This window comes from Neoarius graeffei, chromosome 10, assembly GCF_027579695.1.
Source record: "Neoarius graeffei isolate fNeoGra1 chromosome 10, fNeoGra1.pri, whole genome shotgun sequence".
NCBI classification, from domain to species: domain Eukaryota; kingdom Metazoa; phylum Chordata; class Actinopteri; order Siluriformes; family Ariidae; genus Neoarius; species Neoarius graeffei.
Genome location: NC_083578.1, coordinates 29172555 through 29193792, shown reverse-complemented (window position 1 = coordinate 29193792; position 21238 = coordinate 29172555). Strand labels below are relative to the sequence as shown.

Sequence of the window (21238 nt, the reverse complement as noted above, 5' to 3'; positions counted from 1 at the left end):
GAGCTGCGCAGGTACTTCCCCGACAGTGACAAGTCGGACAGCTGGATTCGACATCCCTTTTCTACTGTCCCTGCTGCCCTGCCGGTATCTGAACAAGAGAACCTCATCGATATAGCATCAACAGGATCCATGAAAATCGACTTCCACCACAAGCCTCTTCCAGATTTCTGGATAGGATTGCACACCGAATACCCTCAACTGGCCACAAGCGCTGTCAAGAAATTAATGTCCTTCGCCACAACCTATTTATGTGAGAGGGGGTTCTCAGCTCTGACAAGCCTGAAAACTAAATACCGGCACAGGCTGTATGTAGAGGACGATTTAAGACTGAAACTATCTCCGATTCGACCAGACATACAGTAAAGGGACTATGTGCTTCCTCTCAGGCACATCCTTCACATTAACCTGGATTTCGGTCATGTTTCACCCTCGTCTTGTCTTCTTTTTTCTATTACCATCCCCAGTGTTAATGTTTTAAATCAGTTCTCAAGTCTTTTGATGATTTATCACCATTTTTTCTCATATCTTGACTACCCTTTTAGGTTTACTTTTTGATGGAAATATTGGTTTTAATGTTTTTGTCAAAGGCTTAAAGTTCTTGTTTTGTTCGCATACCCATGATTTCAAAAGGGGGAAAAAATGAAAAATTAACCCCTGAAGTGTAATATAAATAATTAAAAAGATTTATTATTATCTGGCAGTTACTGTTGGGTATTAGAACACATCTTGTGTTTTTTATTTTTGATTTTATTAACAATAGTTGATTTTTATTAACAATAGTTACATCTATGGTCTTCGGGTCGTTTTCAAACCGTATATAATTAACATTGAGAAATGTGAGGCAAAATAGCATAAAATGAAACCCAGAACAAGTCATATGAAAGCATCATATTCATTTGTGTGCCTAAGAACATCTCTCTCTCTCTCTCTCTCTCTCTCTCTCTCTCTCTCTCTCTCTCTCTGTTAACAGGCTAATAAGTTTTTAGTCTTAAGTTAGTTCTTGTTTCTTATTTCTCATGCCCATTCATCTGTAGTTGTATTATATCTGCAAGCTAATTAATAAAAATACTCCCTGACATTTTGACATTTTCGTTTTTTATTTCTTGCATATGCTACGTGCATTTTGTGTGTGTGTGTGTGGGGGGGGGCAGCGGGGGGGGGGGGGGTACACGGATGGAGATGAAATGCTTCAAGGGGTACGGGATGCAAAAAAGTTTGGGAACCACTGATAAGAGATTCATGGTTGCTTAAAAAATCAAACAAACAAACAAACAAACAAAAAAAAACCATTACCTTTCAGCAGGACAATGGTCTGAAACACAAAGCCAAAAACAACACAAATCAAGAAATAATAAAATAAGCAGAGAATGTTCTACAGTGGTTATGTCAAAGTTCAGATCTGATCTGAGTTCCACTGAGAATCTCTGCCACTGTTTAAATAAAATTGCCAGGAAGAATTTCCTCAACAGACTTAAAGCTGTTTTTGCAGCAAAAGGTGGCTCTACCAATTACAAGTCTGAAGGGATTGAATACTTATGCAAGCAGCATTTTTCAATTTTTCTTTTTAAAATCTGGTGACTAAAAATGAATGTTTGATTTTGAAATTTTACATTAAGGATCATATTGGTTTGCAGTAAAAATACTGGCTAGAACAATCAGAGCAGGAGTCATTTGTAATACAGATAAATCTGGTTAAATCTGATGACTTTTAAGGGGGTTGAATAATTTTGAAAGACACTGTATGACATGTCCTTAGATAAGCAAGACAGATCGGGTTTATGTGTACATTATAATTTGATAACTAGACACACACACACACACACACACACATACATACATACATACATACACACACACGTATATATATATATATATATATATAAAATTTTCCATTATTGCAAATGCATTAACTGATTACTAGCTAAAAATTACTGATGCCACCAACTTGATCTATAAATTATATTTAAATTCACAAGTATATATATATATATATATATATATATATATATATATAATATATCTGTGTGTGTGTATACACATGAATTTAAATATAATTTATATATATATATATATATATATATATATATATATATATATATATATATATATATATATATACATACATACATACACACTTGTGAATTTAAATATAATTTATAGATCAAGTTGGTGGCATCAGTAATTTTTAGCTAGTAATCAGTTAATGCATTTGCAAAAATGGAAATTTTTTCAGGGAGTGTTTATGGAAAAAAAAATTGCACATTATGCTGTCCTTCCTTAAGCAGCCTTTAATTCAAAGATTATCCAGTTATACTTGATCAATAGCTTGGATCTAAATAACAAAAGATATCACATTATTGGCATACATGTTCTGACTATGCCAGTTATTGTAGTAAAAATCATAACCTTTCATTCATATTCAAGCCAAATTTGATAATAGTTTTAATTGGCATTCAAATAGTAGTGTGCTTGAACAATTTGTTAATTGGTAAACACTTTTTCACAAGTTAATAAGTTAATGGCACTAAATCAGGATAACATCAGAACTTTTATACCACTACAAAGGCTAAAACAAACTATAACTGCTTGCACACTTCTAAAAATCTTGAACAAATTATATTCTTTAAATTTTCTCTGTGAGCTCTGTCTGTATTCAACTCAGTATCTGTTCCAGAGCACTGAGTTTAAACTGCCTCAGGGCAGGGTTGTGGTGGGGTGGGGGGAGGGGGTTGTGTTTCGATGTCAAACTGTTGGGGTGAAATCAAAGGTAATGGAAAGAAAGAAGACCGAAACAAAAACAATCTTTTTAAACATTATGGATGTGATGGATAAGCTAGCTTTTTGATATGCTTGTCCATAATGAATGTATGGCTTTGAATGAATAAATGCAGAAGCACATGCTTTTCATGAGCTTCTTCCATGATAATGCATCCCCCACTTGGTACTCACTTAAACTAATTACTCATGATGCTTTAATAAATCCTTTCCCTCAGATGACCAGCTAATTCTGGCAGATGCACATGTGTATTTGGCATGAATATAAAGATGCTCTGTGTCCGCATGACACCTGACTTTTACAGATTATGTCCAGTAATACCCGTTTTCTTTATTTTCCCAAGCATATTTTGCACACTCATAGACCCTACACTCTGAAGTCAATATTTCACTTGTAATTTCATCCGAAAAGTTGCATTTTTATGCATAATTTGTCTAAATGGTCAGGTCTTTGGATGCTTGTAGTGCTACTGATGAAGACCAGACAGACACTGGAGTCAGACTGCAGAACCACTTCAAATAGAATAGCAGATATTTTGAAGAATTACCTCCTCTTAGGCCCACATCTGAGGTAGAGTCGGGCTATTTCTGCCTTTTCTGTGGCGTCTCAGCTGAGAGAATGTTATTAATTGTTACATAAACAGCAATTATTGCAGTACTGCACTGCAAAGCGGAAAATGATGGATTTCACAGCAAATGTATTCAAATAAATGCATTTTAATGAGTGTGGTGTGCCACTTTGCTGTTACAGATGGAGAGAAAGAGGCAATTCAGAAGAGAAATGTTTAACAGCTGGTATGAGCAGGGATCCTCCATGTTTTAAAAATGTCACTTGTGTGTGTGCTTTTTTATGGTTATAGGGTTGGAACTGCCATAAGAATCTATCTATAAGAACCATAAGAATCTCAACTCTCCTAGGTGAAGTATCTTTTTGTAGTTCTGTTTATCTGCTGGCAAGAAAATCTTTGGCGCATGCTACAGGAGATGTGTGTCTCTGAGTTTGTGAAGGAGAGAGCTTTGGTGTTGTCTAAAGTATAACGCAATTCTAGAATTAAGCAGACAGATAAGGAATTGAAATATTTCAATGATTTCATTTTGGATCTTCCATTTTTCTGTTATTTTACAGTATCTTTTGATTTTTTTTCTTTGTCTTGTTCACTCCCTGTACCAATCAAAGGCCAAAAAGAGAGTTGGCTGTCATGAGCACTCTGACCGTATAGTGGTTAAGGGATGAAGAAAGAGGAGAGGAGTGTGTAAGAAAACACACACTTCATGTCCTGGCCAAGAATTAATAGTTCTGCAAACCACAAGATCTTGAAAACGTATCAAGGACTTCCTTAAATGATGTGGTGCTGAGTGAAAAGCAGGAGAGGCCATCGCAATGGAGATGTTTTTAATGTGTGCATGTGTGTCTGTGAGTGCTCCTGGACACGCCTCGATGCAATCTTCTCTGGCTGGACTTCACTTTGGTCCACATTGGGGTTAATGCTCTCACACACAAATTTATACATAGATGATACCTAAGTCATGGCTGGGTAATAGGAGTATCTTGTTTTGATTTTGAGCAAGATTGCTTTTGGCCTTTTGTAATAAAGCAGTTTGGCATACAGAAGCAACAATGCCATGCTAGTTTTACTGTCTCTGCATGTTTGTACTCCACCATGAAGTTATGGGATGCAACAGTTCAAGGTTGCTTGTGCAATGTCTGTGTGATCGGCTTTCAAAGGCCTTGCCCAAGAAGGCTTTTTTTTTTCTTTTAATGGTTTATAATACTCTGTGTATCATAATACACATAGAGGTGTGAAGACAGAGCATGTGAATGTATATGTCTTGGGCAAAAGAAGCACTTGAGATGTTTATGCAGCTAGACATGGCTAAATGAAAGAATTTTACACCACCCGAGGCTTCAAATTAAATACATAAATGCATGTGCCAATGTTCAGATGTGACTACACCAAAACCCACATGCACACAATCAACTGCATGTGTCATAAGGAACACACAGACACTCTCACTTCTATACACAAATGTATGCACATAATGTGTACCATGAGCTCATTATGATATCATATAAAGATGGGATTTAAGATTGTCCCTGAATAGTATCCAGATTTTCCACACTGTTGATACTGACCAGTAGAACAGACTGACCATGTTTATCCAGATCTCCAACTACACAGGCTGCACAATCTCACTCTCTGACTCCTATATGCAAACGTATTAGCTCATATATTGAGTATATGTGGGTCTGTGTATGTGATAGAGAAAAGTCTGTTTAGTCTTCATGTACATTATGAATTAATTAAAATGTCGACATTTGAAGCAAATACATGGCAAAGGCTGAATCGATCCAGGAGTTACCCTGTTTATCCAATCTTAATTACATTATATTACCAGCCTGAAGTGTACTACTGTGCTATTTATCATAGAAATTGACACACCTATTTATAAAGAACACCAATACACCTGCAGCAGCATGATGCATAAAACCGTACAAATAAAAATCAAAAGGCTTAGTTCATGTTCACAACAAACATCAGAATGAGGAACAAATACGATCTCAGTGACTTTGACCATGGCATGGACTTTGACCAACCATGGTTGTTGGTGCCAAATGGGTTGGTTTGAGTATTTCTGAAACTGCTGATCTGCATAGAGTTTCACCCACAGTAGTCTCTAGAGTTTACACAAAATGGTGGGGAAAAAAAGCACCTGAACTTTTTCCAATCTCAAACTGTCTAATTTTGGTGAGTCTGTGCCCACTGTAACCTCACATTCCTGTTCTTAGCTGATAGGAGTGGAACCCAATGTGATTTTCTGCTATTGTTGACCATCCTTAAGATTCATTATGTTTTCATTGTTGATGAGAAGGGGCGGCACGGTGGTGTAGTGGTTAGCGCTGTCGCCTCACAGCAAGAAGGTCCGGGTTCGAGCCCCGTGGCCGGCGAGGGCCTTTCTGTGCGGAGTTTGCATGTTCTCCCCGTGTCCGCGTGGGTTTCCTCCGGGTGCTCCGGTTTCCCCCACAGTCCAAAGACATGCAGGTTAGGTTAACTGGTGACTCTAAATTGACTGTAGGTGTGAGTGTGAATGGTTGTCTGTGTCTATGTGTCAGCCCTGTGATGACCTGGCGACTTGTCCAGGGTGTACCCCGCCTTTCGCCCGTAGTCAGCTGGGATAGGCTCCAGCTTGCCTGCGACCCTGTAGAACAGGATAAAGCAGCTAGAGATAATGAGATGAGAATGAGATGTTGATGAGAAGTTTCACTTCTGATTGTAAAGTGTAATTATTTATGTTAGCCTTCCTGAAACCAGCCTGGCTATTTCTTCTCTGACCTCGCTCAATAATAAGCCATTTCCACCCACAGAATTGCCACTCACTGAATGTTTATTTGTTTTTCACACCATACTGAATAAACAATTTCTGAAATACTCAAACCAGCCTGTCTGGCACCAGCAACCATGCCACAGTCAAAGTCACTGAGATCACACTTTTTCTTCATTTTAATGTTTGATGCAAACATTAAATGAAGCTCTGGACCTGTATCTGCATGATTTTTAGGCAAGGTGCTGCTTGCTACCACATGATTGGCTGCATGAATGAGCAGATGTACAAGTGTTCCTAATAAAGTGTCCGGTGAGTGTACAGTGGTGCTTGAAAGTTTGTGAACCCTTTAGAATTTTCTATATTTCTGCATAAATATGACCTAAAACATCATCAGATTTTCACACAAGTCCTAAAAGTAGATAAAGAGAACCCAGTTAAACAAATGAGACAAAAATATTATACTTGGTCATTTATTTATTGAGGAAAACGATCCAATATTACATATCTGTAATTGGCAAAAGTATGTGAACCTTTGCTTTCAGTATCTGGTGTGACCCCCTTGTGCAGCAATAACTGCAACTAAACACTTCCGATAACTGTTGATCAGTCCTGCACACTGGCTTGGAGGAATTTTAGCCCATTCCTCCGTACAGAACAGCTTCAACTCTGGGATGTTGGTGGGTTTCCTCACATGAACTGCTCGCTTCAGGTCCTTTGACAACATTTCCATTGGAGTAAGGTCAGGACTTTGACTTGGCCATTCCAAAACATTAACTTTATTCTTCTTTAACCATTCTTTGGTAGAACGATTTGTGTGCTTAGGGTCATTGTCATGCTGCATGACACACCTTCTCTTGAGATTCAGTTCATGGACAGATGTCCTGACATTTTCCTTTAGAATTCACTGGTATAATTCAGAATTCATTGTTCCATCAACGATGGCAAGCCATCCTGGTCCAGATGCAGCAAAACAGGCCCAAACCATGATACTACCACCACCATGTTTCACAGATGGGATAAGGTTCTTATTCTGGAATGCAGTGTTTTCCTTTCTCCAAACTTAACGCTTCTCATTTAAACCAAAAAGTTCTATTTTGGGCTCATCTGTCCACAAAACATTTTTCTAATAGCCTTCTGGCTTGTCCACATGATCTTTAGTAAACTGCAGACGAGCAGCAATGTTCTTTTTGGGGAGCAGTGGCTTTCTCCTTGCAACCCTGCCATGCATAGCATTGTTGTTCAGTGTTCTCCTGATGGTGGACTCATGAACATTAACATTAGTCAATGTGAGAGAGGCCTTCAGTTGCTTAGAAGTTACCCTGGGGTCCTTTGTGACCTCTCCGACTATTACACGCCTTGCTCTTGGAGTGATCTTTGTTGGTCGACCACTCCTGGGGAGGGTAACAATGGTCTTGAATTTCCTCCATTTGTACACAATCTGTCTGACTTCGGATTGGTGGAGTCCAAACTCTTTAGAGATGGTTTCGTAACCTTTTCCAGCCTGATGAGCATCAACAATGCTTTTTCTGAGGTCCTCAGAAATCTCCTTTGTTTGTGCCATGATACACTTCCACAAACATGTGTTGTGAAGATCAGACTTTGATAGATCCCTGTTCTTTAAATAAAACAGGGTGCCCACTCACACCTGATTGTCATCCTATTAATTGAAAACACCTGACTCTAATTTCACCTTCAAATTAACTGCTAATCCTAGAGGTTCACATACTTTTGCCACTCACAGATGTGTAATATTGGATCATTTTCCTCGATAAATAAATGACCAAGTATAATATTTTTGTCTTATTTGTTTAACGGGGTTCTCTTTATCTACTTTTAGGACTTATGTGAAAATCTGATGATGTTTTATATCATATTTATGCAGAAATATAGAAAATTCTAAAGGGTTCACAAACTTTCAAGCACCACTGTATTTGGTTATATGCATATCTATTCAGTCTGCAATTCTCAGTATGTACTAATGATGGTGAAGTACTTACTACCTGACCTACTAATATAACTGTAATACATTTCACGAGTTTGCAGTTGAGTAGTAAGGATACAATTCAGACGTACCTGATGACACAGTCATCTTACTTGTCCCTTGACATGGATGTTCTCAGATGACATATGCAATAGCAGAAATGTTTAAACAATATGTGATACATTTTTACACTGCTGCAACAACCAGCTTCTCTTGGATAGCCATCTTCTTCTGATTTTTCCTGGGAGAATTTCTCTTCAGTTCTTCGGAGGATCCATCTGAATTATGGGGTGGCATAGTGTGGTACATTTGCACCCTCCATATACTACAGAGATAGCAAATTCATCTGGATTCTGTTCGACTGCTAGTAAATGCCTACTGAGTATTCGGGCACCCTAAACACTGCTTTTTGCTCACTAATGGAAGGTGTGAGTATTCAGATGCAGCCTCAGTCTTCACTGATGTTTAGCCATTTGAGCCACAATGACCCATGACCTCAGCTGTAGAAATAAACGCAATACGTAAAAGTTGAAAAATCATGCAGGCTACATTTTAGGAAATGTTTTAAAAGCCAATTTTACTTTTATTTGAGAAAGTAGTGTTTTAATTAAGACCAGCTAAACCAAGACCAAATCGTGACCAAGATCAAAATGTGTTGAGACCAAGACAAGACCAAGTCTTTGAGGGGTTCAGATCAAGTCAAGACTAAGGCAGGACGAGACTGAGTCAAGACCAGGACCAGACCAGTGCATGTGGGTTTACGGTCATTTAGCACAAAAATTTTTCGACAAGTCTTTAAGCGCAAATCAAAAGTCCATCCATCCATTATCCATAACTGCTTATCCTGTGCAGGGTCGCGGGCAAGCTGGAGCCTATCCCAGCTGACTATGGGTGAACGGCGGGGTACACCCTGGACAAGTTGCCAGATCATCACAGGGCTGACACATAGAGACAAACAACTATTCACACTCACATTCACACCTATGGTCAATTTAGAGCCACCAATGAACCTAACCTGCATGTCTTTGGACTGCGGGGGAAACAGGAGCACCCGGAGGAAACCCACGCAGACACGGGGAGAACATGCAAACTCTACACAGAAAGGCCCCCTTCAGCCCCTGGGCTCGAACCCAGAACCTTCTTGCTGTGAGGTGACAGTGCTAACCACGACACCACCATTGCTGCCCAAATCAAAATTTTTTTAGCATAACTCTAAAGTCCTTTCCCACAAGTTCTAAGAACATTTAATCTTTATTATAAATACCTACAGATCATTTTTAATTAAAGATATCTGATGGATTTTTTATGGAAGTTGCTGAGATTCCAATCGAATACGAGCGATTATATTTTGCCACTCCACCATCTTGAAACCACCATGTTTGATGTGGCCTATATGTTAGTCACTAATCCGCCCTTAAACAATTTAACACAGTGCACCAGTTCAGCTACAGTTGACTTCCAGGTCTGTTTTATAAATGTCTTTATTAAAGTAGTAAGCTAGGGTTAGGGTACCAAAGTATATTACATATATTATTTACAATTTGGTAATTTGATAATGAATGAAAAGTCGATTGAAATTTACAAGAGTTTAAAGAAACATTTTAGAAAGGCAATTTTTCCATTGACTAAACATTACTGAACTAAAGTTTCTTTGTTTATTCTTTATTTTAAATTATTTACAAAAGAAAAAAAGGGGGGCGGCACGGTGGTGTAGTGGTTAGTGCTGTCGCCTCACAGCAAGAAGGTCCTGGGTTCGAGCCCCGGGGCCGGCGAGGGCCTTTCTGTGCGGAGTTTGCATGTTCTCCCCGTGTCCGCGTGGGTTTCCTCCGGGTGCTCCGGTTTCCCCCACAGTCCAAAGACATGCAGGTTAGGTTAACTGGTGACTCTAAATTGACTGTAGGTGTGAATGTGAGTGTGAATGGTTGTCTGTGTCTATGTGTCAGCCCTGTGATGACCTGGCGACTTGTCCAGGGTGTACCCCGCCTTTCGCCCGTAGTCAGCTGGGATAGGCTCCAGCTTGCCTGCGACCCTGTAGAAGGATAAAGCGGCTAGAGATAATGAGATGAGATGAGAAAAAAAGGGGCGGCACGGTGATTTGGTGGTTAGTGCTGTCGCCTCACAGCAAGAAGGTCCGGGTTCGAGCCCCGTGGCCGGCGAGGGCCTTTCTTTGCGGAGTTTGCATGTCCTCCCCGTGTCTGCGTGGGTTTCCTCCGGGTGCTCTGGTTTCCTCCACAGTCCAAAGACATGCAGGTTAGGTTAACTGGTGACTCTAAATTGACCGTAGGTGTGAATGTGAGTGTGAATGGTTGTCTGTGTCTATGTGTCAGCCCTGTGATGACCTGGCGACTTGTCCAGGGTGTACCCCGCCTTTCGCCCATAGTCAGCTGGGATAGGCTCCAGCTTGCCTGCGACCCTGTAGAACAGGATAAAGCGGCTAAAGATAATGAGATGAGATGAGATGAGATGAGATGAGATGAGAAAAAAAAGTTGAAGTCAGAAAAACTGTTTACAGCTATTTCAAATGCTGGATTCAAAGTTTCAGAATGCAATGCAGCTATATGATGTAGTTACAGCAGAGATTTGGAATGGCTAGTTAGCAATCTGCAAGATGACAAGCATGATGAAGTTAAAGCTTTGGAACCTGATGTGTTTCAGCCGAGCATACAGATGAAGAGATGAGAGTGATGGACAGACTAAACGTCTAAAGCGCTTCTGCATAACTGTCTTTCGGTAGAGATGAATTCCCACTGGTGCACTACTAGCAGGCAGTCGGAACAGAATTATGTGTTCAAAGTAGGACATTGTTAGTGTGAGCGAAAACAGAGTAACTTGTTATGAAAGACATATAAACCAAGAAAATCAGAACTGAATCATAAAATAAATCTTTTGCGCAATTGAAAGTCACATATACATACACGACTATGCAACAGTCTTTGGCATCCTATTTTTTTCATACAAACTTTGTTCCAGATTTCTATTTTATGACTTCTACATTATCGAGTCAGTACAAAAACATTTTAGAGTTCCAAATGTTCATTTTCCAGCACAAAATTAAATGTTACAGGAAAAAAAATGTTTGTATATGAGCAGTATATTACATAAGAGACCACGTTTCAGATTAAAAAAGAAAACATAATGAAGGCTACTGGGTTTTGCTGCAAAATTGAGAAGCGAGTGTGACTGTCAAAGTGTCCAGAAGAACTGTGGCTGGTTCTGCAAGATGCTCAGTAAAACCTACAGCTCATTTCCTTTTAAAACTGCACTCATTGTATCTGAGGTGGGGTTTACATTAGACCGTATCAGCGGATCATCAGATTAACGTTTTTAAAAACGATTAGCGTGCACACAGCAACGCCAATACACGATTAGCGTGCACACAGCAACGCCAATACACGGATACGCTAATCACATGACTAATTCGGCACGTAAGTTGAAATGTGTCAGTGCGGCTCATTGCTTCCTCCTCAGCGGCTGCGCTCCAAATCATTCCGCCCTGAACAGCGAGTGCCCTCTGGAGGGTGCGCACTCCGGCCCTGCGCAGCTCACAGAGCGTGCGAGTTAAGCGCACGAGCAGTGATTCGGGACTGAGCCGCTGTGCGCAAGTCACTTACCACTTGCAAGTGGAAGGATGGCAAACCTAAAGACAATCATAACTACACAATGGGCAGTATTTGCATCAGTATTTGCAGTATTTTCATACTTTTATACTCTTTAATGAAAGGTGATACAAGGCGGAAGTCCGCGCCGTTTTTCAGCAGTCAGGTCACATGACCAACGCCAGCGAATCAGGAAGGTGGATGTCACAGTGACGTTGTCCAATGACGACGCCAGCTAGAGCTCAGCACAGCGTATCCGCGTATCCTCAATGTTTACACAGCACCGGAGTTGACACGATCTGGATTGAATACGTGGACCCTGGCGGATTCCCGTTTCCCGGCGTTTCCAGGCGTTTTAATGTAAACGGACAGTGCATCCGCGAAGAAAACGAGACAGATACGGTCTAATGTAAACTTGGCCTGAGACTACTTTCTTTTTTTTTTAAAGCAAAGGGTCGTCTCACACCAAATATTGGCTTTGTTTCATTTATTATGTCTTACTGCTGTTTATAGTATATTTTTTAATGTTGAAACATTTCATTTAATTATTTTTAAGCCATTTTTGGTCTATGGCATTTCTTTACATGTGCCTAAGACTTTTGCACAGCACTGTAGATTATAAATACTGACATGCAGGTCATTCAGTGTGTATATTTCCTTTAAGCTGAACAGAAACATTCTGTGCCTGAAAAAAAAATACAATTGTAGGTGTTTTTTTTTTTTAAACTGGATATTATGCACATTGGGTATATTTTGTAAAGAGGCCCACATGCAGTGCAGTATGACAGATTAAAAAAAAATTAGACTGGGCAGACACAAGTGATTTCCTGCTGTATTGCGGACAAATTCTTCATAAATTATGACTTGCCAACTGACTGCGGATTACCCGTGTCACTGGCAGCAAAGGATGCCAGCAGATAGATAGTCAGAAAGAGAGAGAGAGAGTGACAGACTGAGATAGTGTTCTGTATCCTGAGGCTAGGCCACTGCCAGAAGAGCAATATGAGATGAATAGTTTTCCATCTTAAGCTGAGTAGGTCTTTGCTCTCCTGTAATACTCCTGTAATGGGCTTTACCTCAGCAAGCATGCATGCCCCATATCTCTCATTATTTCAGATTCAGTCTCTCTCTTACTGTCTTAGATGTACTGGTAACTGTATGCCTGCAGTAGCAGAAATAAAAGGTGCATTCTTTCTGAATCTGATAGCATGTGCTAAAAGCAGCTAATTAAAATCCTGGGAATCATGTATCATTTTACTAGATTTGCTATCTGCTTAGACAATTGAGCAATGGTTTTATACAGCGTCCCCTGGGAATTAGTCTGATTTCTTGTTTCAGATACTCTTACAGAAGATTTGGAAGGCTGTTTGAATTACTTAAGTTAATTTATTTTTCTTTAAAGATACGTGGAAATATCTGATGTAAAGTGTCTGTATGTTGTACATGAATTTGGATGATGTTTGTGTGCATCCTACAGTTCATTACAACTTTTCAGACTCCCTGAGATTATTTTATGTCGCCATTCGATGTACGCCCTTCCACAGCATGTTCATTTAACTACTGAAGACATTCTGATTCTTTTTCCCCCCTAGAGTTCAATTAATGTCATTGTTCAGTCCATCCATCCATTTTAGCATATCACTACAGTGATGTGGCCGCTCTGATGGCTTCAGCCATCAAAGTATCGAGGGAACATTACAGTAGTGGTTTCCTGTTGTCTTCTACTGGATTATTATAGAGGTTTTCTCCTCTCAACCACTCACACACACATTCACACCTACAGGTATGAACAATTTAGAGCCACCATTTAGCCTAACCTGCATGTGCTTGGACTGTGGGGGAAACCGGAGCACCCGGAGGAAACCCACGCAGACACAGGGAGAACATGCAAACTCCACACAGAAAGGCCCCCGCTGGCCGCTGTGCTCACATCCAGAACCTTCTTGTTGTGAGGCGACAGTGCTAACCACTTACACCACCATGCCGCATCATTGTTCAATATGTTACTTTATTTCTAATATTTCCTGATATTTTTTATTATTTCACTCAGGTTGATGCCCTGAGGCTGCGTCTGGAGGAAAAAGAGTCCTTCCTGAATAAAAAGAGCAAGCAGCTTCAGGATGTAGCAGATGAGAAAGGCACTCTGAATGGGGAAATAGGTGATTTGAAGGACATGCTGGAGGTGAAAGAGCGCAAGATCATTGTGCTGCAGAAGAAGGTTAGTGCCAAAATGCCTGCATTGAACACCAGTAAAAGAAAACCATATTTACTGTTGAAATGAAGATGATAGTGATGACCTTGGAGACAGTTATGACAGCGGTGACAATATTACAGATACCAGAAGTATGATTTTAATACAGCTTGTGAGGAATGCAAATATAATGGTGTTGTTGACAAAATGATGGCAAAGATTATATTTAGAATGATGATGGCTTTACTAATGGCAATTTATTATTACTTCCCTTATGTTCTCTCGCCATGCCCAAACCAGTTTAATTTTGCTGTGATTTCTTCAAACAAAACACTTCATTAAACTACAAATGGAGGACTGACAGTACTCTATTCTCTAAAAAAAACCCTTTTCTTTCCACAACTGCACTAGTGAGTTGTTTTTTTGCATTGGTTTTGGCTGCCCCCCTGGCTCCGCTGCCCTGTTCCTGTCTGGGATTGTCCCAAGCCGTTGTGGGCTTTTTATTCGGTTTGGACCCTCCAAAGCCCAGATTGCTTTTGGCTCATGTTTCTCTGTTCCGAGTCTGACCCAGGTTGCCCTGCACTCCTTTTTGTTTGCTTTGGGTTCTGTTTGCTCGTTAGCTGTCCTGGGTTTTGGCCTGGGTCATCTATGGCCTTACTTACCCTGTCCTCTGGTCTGGGCCATGCTAGATTTGGACCAGTTTCCTGCAGCTTTGGCCTGGCTGTAAAACGGGATGGGTTTGGATGTCATTTTGACCTAGAGCAGTCTATTGTGTTAAAGAAATGTCTGTTTCAATTAGCTTAGTCAAGACAAAGATGATACACAAGAGTTGAACTGTGTTGTTGGTTGGATTACATTATGGAGCATCAGGGGCAATGTACCCAAGAGATGTCCGCTTACCCTTAAATGGATTAACCTGCTGTCTCTGTGATTCAGTTACAGATTTTGATTAAAAGGGCAAAGCCTGGTAAGATTTAATGAGCACAGACACTGACCTCTGAAGTTGGCCTGTGTTCAAAGGTGTGTGTGTGTGTGTGTGTGTGTGTGTGTGTGTGTGTGTGTGTGTGTGTGTGTGTGTGTGTGTGTGTGTTAACGTGCTTGTTTTCTCCCTTATGACCCTAATGACTGTTATAAGGTTAACTACACTTACTGAGTTAGAATTACCTCCAGGGAGCCATCTTATTGCTCCCCTGGTCTAGACCCAATGAACCCTCCTAACTCCCATAACACACACACACACACACACACACACACACACACACACACACACACACACACACACACACACAAGATTAGTTTCTCCTTGTTTTGTCTTTTACTCCCCTAATCCTAATCTATTTCTCATTCCTGCAATTATCTTTCCTCTTGTCTGTTCTGTCTCTATTCTCTCTTACTAATTAACTGCATTAAAAGTGCAATTCATTCGCAACTCCCATTATCTCCCATTCTCTTTGAAGTCATTTCCTAGATCAGTATAGTACTCCCTTGGCCTCGATTAATATTATACACTCTCTGTAATAGCACTGCCATTTGAATGACGGATTTCAGGTCAGAGAGTCCAACAGTTTTGGTTAAGCATCCAACTTGGCTGTTTTTAGATCAGCAGGTCCCAGGTCAGCAATCTCTCCAAGGCCAGCCCATTGTGGCGACCTTTAAAGTTTTTTCATGTATAGTCACTTACTTACCTGAGTAGCCCCTAGAGCTTCACCTCAGCTCATAGCAGGGTGCTAACAAGCTCCATTGATTGTAGATTATTTATGAGGTATGAATTGGAACGGGCACACTATTTGGTTATGGTATTGTATATCTAATGTACTTGATTCAGCTTGTTTTTCTTGTGAGGCGTGGGGCTTTTTAAACAGGAAATTTGGATATTTTGACTGGACAGAGTAAGACATCTGAAAGTACAGGCCTCGTAAAACAAGCGTCAGTGTTCATACCAATATTACACACACGCGCGCGCACACACACTTTTTTTTCAATTTGTGTTTCCCCTCCATTGCTTCATGTATCGTTTTTTTTTTTTGTCAGAATGAGCATAACTCGGTTTGCACAATCATTGCACACACATTTACACATCCAGCTAAAACACTGTAGCCATAATGCTTAGCGTAACTTTCCTCCACTAGCTTGTAGCAAGGTTCCAAAACAGAGTTATAGAAGATTCAGAATAATTCTTGCATGTACAATAAATGTTTCACCAGTGTTTCAGTAAATATTTCAGTTATGCTGCATTCATTTCATTTAATTTGTTTTCCAAACATTCATTTCAGAGACAAATGTGAGGTAACAGCGTGTTGGGTTAGCATTAGCGTTATATTGGAATACAAATTTCTGAGATATTGCAAACATCGTTACTATAACAATTACAGATGCTGAAAGCAGTGATTAGATTAAAAGTCAGAGTTTTTCACTCAGTTTTTTAAATTGTAAAATGTTGATGTTCTGAATGTTCTGAAAAAAAACTGAGTTTTTCAGATCTTTTTAATGCAACACTACTGTTTTGCTGGGCGTTTGCTCGCTATATATTATGATATATATTATGGGTTGTAAAAGTAGTTCAGATAAACTGCATTCAGTTGATTTTGATTCGCTTTCATTTTCTAAATTTAGTTCCATGGATGCTTAGGGAGCCTGAAACAAACAATTCTTGAATTGGGAAACTCTTCAGGACAATGAACTTTGCTGTTTCTCTGCAACATCACAAGCTGGAAAGACAAACTAGAGAGACTGGTGGTATCAGCTTGGCATCAGGCCGCATCACAACACCAAGTTGTCAATTACTTTCCCATAAAAATATGCCCCATTGCATTTTATTCCTTACCTAGAACAGCTTCCTGTAAGTTTGCTCTCTCTGGCCCCCAAAATGGCTGTTAGACCATTTAATAGTTCCTCACAAATTGGTCCATTGAAAATGCCACAGAAGCTGTTTAAAATAGCAAATTCATAAACTCATATGTGATTCAAATCATTTAATCAATTTAATGGAATTCTTTCACTCATACTATGGTTTTCAGCCTTTTCCATTTCTATCTGGTAGTTTGTGTAAAGGTCTAAGCTTTATTTTGTTTCCATGATCTGCATTAGGCGGCATGGTGGTGTAGTGGTTAGCACTGTTGCGTCACAGCAAGAAGGTTCTGGGTTTGAGCCCAGTGGCCAGCAGGGGCCTTTCTGTGTGGAGTTTGCGTGTCCTCCCCATGTCTGTGTGGGTTTCCTCTGGGTGCTCCGGTTTCCCCCACAATCCAAAGACATGCAGGTTAGGCTAATTGGTGGCTCTAAATTGACCGTAGGTGTGAATGGGAGTGTGAGTGCTTGCGTGTCTCTATGTGTCAGCCTTGCGATGACCTGGTGACTTGTCCAGGGTGTACCCCGCCACTTGCCCACGACCCTGCACAAGATAAGCAGTTAGGGATAATGGATGGATAATCTGCATTATGTAGACTAAGATGGTGGAGCTATGGCTCTTGTGGCAAATCTTATAGTGTGTGAAGTCTAGGTGATCCAAACTTTGCACTTGCTATAGCAAACAAATTTTTGGCTTTTTTTTTTTTTCCTGCAGTTATAATTGGCATCTCAAACAAGTGAAAGCTCCACAGTGCTTATTCAAAAAGATAATTTCACTTGAAATTATGACAAGCTATTTATGTGTGTGTATTAATAAAGATTATGGAAAATAAGTGAGTACTTGAGATTCATTTATCCTCTGCTGATAATGTCTCAGGTGATGAAGCATATTGTGTTTTCTCCCTTGACAAAATGGCACAAGCCTCTGGCTAACCTTTTCACTTATGAGCTGTTGATATGATGCATTATTTTGCTCTGGTTAATGTCTTCATTTTCACTTGAGCATTAGAGTTAGAGTTATGTAGTGACACAAATTTCTGAGATATCAAAATTATCATCTCTATTAGAATTACAATATCAGGAAACAGCGATTAAATTAAAGTATATTTAAGATTAAAAATTTTAAACTTCTTCCTCTTGTTCTGTGTTAAATACTTTTTTTTTAATGTCTCCAAATATAAATTAGTATTGTACAGACTTTTAATGCAACACTACTGTTTAGCTTTCAGTTTGTTAGCTAGATATTGTGATACATATTATGTGATGTAGAAATGCCTTCAGGCATAATAATAATAATAATAATAATAATAATAATTATTATTATTATTATTATACACCTTTATGTTACTTTATTTTGTGCAGTTTAACCACTGTTTCTACATCTTCATATTCCTTATTCTAGAAAGATGGTCTCTCCTCTGCTCAGGCTAAATAATATGTCAAGTAAAAATAGACAGACCACATCCTCACTGCATGCGTAGTGCACTAGATGGTGTGATTTGAAAAGTAGAACATGCCACAGCAAGTGGAGCATGTTTCATTCGAACAAACATAGCAAATGAAAAGCTTTCTTTGACAAAAGTTGATACAGGGTATAATTCTCTGGCTGTTGAATGATTGAAGAAAAGGGGGAAAAAACTTGTTAGCAGTTATGGTATATAAACAGCCTCCTAATCCTGCTTGTACAAAATAGACTTAATGTCAAACCTATAATGAATTTCCTGGTTACACAATTGCACTTTTTGACAATATAGGGCACACTTACTTGTATAGAAGTGAGTTCTTTATAATCACACTATCTGTTGTCACCCAGATGAGGATGGGTTCCCTTTTGAGTCTCTCAAGGTTTCTTCCACGTCAGGTTTTCCTTGCCACCATCACCTCAGGCTTGCTCCATAGGTACAAGTTTATTAATTCATATGTTTAAAATCTATGTTTTTCTGTAAAGCTGCTTTGCAACAATGTCTATTGTTAAAAGTGCTGTACAAATACATTGATTTTGATTTGATTTGTTTGTCAGGTAACTATATGAATAAAAAAGTGATAGCCTGGATATTATGTAATTTGCTTGTGCTTTGTTTTTGAGCAAGCTATTTGTCCACCCTTGGTTGTCACTGGAACTTGATTATTGAGAACTTGATCAAGATTAGGGAAAAATCTTAGGGATTTTTGATCAAGATTAGGGAAAAACAAGATTAGGAAATTGAGCAAGATTAGCTTTATGTCAAGTGCATACACTTGACATAAAGCTTGTTTATCAAAAGTCAGTATGTCTCACATAAATTGAACAAATAGGAGCTTTTTCAACATAGTATGTATTTGAAAAAAAAATGATATCAATAATATTATTATTGCTAAGCATATACTGTAGAGTACTGTGCAAAAGTCTTAGGCACATGTAAAGAAATGCTGTAAACCAAAAATTGCTTAAAAGTAATGAAATGAAATGTTTCAACATTAAAAAAAATACTATAAACAGCAGTAAGCCATAATAAATGAAACAAATTCAATATTTGGTGTGAGATGACTCTTTGCTTTAAAAAAAAATAGTAGTCTCAGGTACAATGAGTGCAGTTTTATAAGGAAATAAGTTGTAGGTTTTACTGAGCATCTTGCAGAACCAGCCACAGTTCTTCTGGACACTTTGACGGTCACACTCGCTTCTTAATTTTGCAGCAAAACCCAGTAGCCTTCATTATGTTTTCTTTTTTAATCTGAAACGTGGTCTCTTATGTAATATGCTGCTCAGATACAAACTTTTTTTCTGTAACATTTAATTTTGTGCTGGAGAGCAAACGTTTGGAACTCTAAAATGTTTTTGTACTGACACGATAATGTAGAAGTCATAAAATAGAAATCTATAACAAAGTTTGCATAAAAAAAGGGTGCCTAAGACTTTTGCACATTATTGTATAAATGTTTAAAAACTATGAAAACCAACCTCACATGGTAAGAATTAGTGAACATTACTGTAACCAGTAACTCTACTGTACTGTATATGTAATAATGAGAAAATCACTAAAACACACTATTATCCTACTTACATTTAAAAACAGAAATACAATCCTTTCACATGGTAAATTTTTATATTTTAAAATTACACTTTAGACATCTTTGTGTGTATATATGTTTATATATCATCCGATTTTTTTAAATAAATAACAATAAACAGTATAAGAACAAGAACCTTAGAGAGGAAAAAAAAATCCACAGTGGTATCTCTTGCATGATGGAGCCTGGCAGTGGCTCTTTCCAGCAAAATAATATTTGCAAAGAAACTTAAAAAAAACTGACTTCAGAGAAGGTATAGACTCAATAAGAAATTTAATAGCTGCGTTTTTAACATGATTTAATCAAGCCAATAGTATTTTCTTGTGGAGAAGATGTAGACTGAAGTATGAGTCATCTTAGAGCAAGAACAGTGCTGAGGAAATTTGAACATCTCATTCTAAAAGAAAGCACAACAGGCCTGCAGCAATTTTCAAAGACATTTGACTGGAGGATACTGCCAGAATACATGGACAAAGGTACCAGTAAACTAAATTTGAGGAACATTTAGAACCAATAACAAGACGTTTCATTTGGAATGTGTAATGGGGAATTATATAAATAATGCACAACTTTATAATGCATCAACTGGTGAACAATATTCTTTATGCAAAAACATTCTTTGATATAATATTCCAATCCCAATCCTCATCCTGAGTTTCATACAAATCCAAAGTTATAGACATCTTTAAGCAGATTGATCATTTGAACTGCTACATTTGTTAAATTGTCTCCTTACCCAATGTGATCTATGTAGGAAGAAAGCCTAAACTATATTAAAAGGTTTAATGGCATTAAAGATCAAACTCATTTAGAACAGGGTTGACCTGTAAAATTGTGAAATTATATAATGAGGATGACAGAGTTCTTGTTTAAAGATGCTAGTGAATCAGAGCAAAGCTAATTACATATTTAATATTTCAAACCACAGCCGCAAAATCAGCCTGTCTTATCCTATAGACCAGGGGTGTCAAACCTGATCCATAAAGGGCCATGTGGCTGCAGGTTTTCATTCCAGCCATGCAGCAGCACCCTGATTTGGCTTATTCAATCAACTGACACACCCACCCTTTAATCAAGGGTGGGTGTGGCTGCAAGTATTTGACTGTGTGAAGACAGTTCAGTTGATTGAATGAGCCAAGTCAGGTGTGCTGCTGCATGGCTGGAATGAAAACCTGCAGCCACAAGGCCCTTTATGGATCAGGTTTGACACCCCTGCTATAGACCCTTTTCAGTCACGTGACCTTCGTAAACACGACTGCCATTTTGGACATGTAGTGGACTTCGGCTCGAATCAGTTTGAATGCGAGGAAGGCGACAAACGAAAAACATAAAAGAAAAAGGAGCAAGATGCAGAAAACACCTTCACTATCCAGCGACGTAGGGCATTTACAGGGCGAGCAGAGGGAGAGGTATTTGCAAAAATTGAGGTTAGCAGGCTTAGAGAACGACGTTTACCTGCTTCCACCAGGATTGTTC

The 21238-nt window shown here is 39.0% G+C and overlaps 1 protein-coding gene across 11 annotated transcripts in view; it reads left to right on the top strand.

Annotated features, from left to right (window-relative positions):
- The window catches only part of LOC132893007 (ERC protein 2), a 684550-nt gene that overhangs the window by 239306 nt on the left and 424006 nt on the right, over nucleotides 1–21238 (top strand). For all 11 annotated transcript variants that reach the window (XM_060931692.1, XM_060931691.1, XM_060931690.1 and 8 more), the window contains one exon: nucleotides 13727–13894. In XM_060931692.1, coding sequence (XP_060787675.1) covers nucleotides 13727–13894 — 168 coding nt within the window. The remainder of the gene's footprint in view (nucleotides 1–13726; nucleotides 13895–21238) is intronic.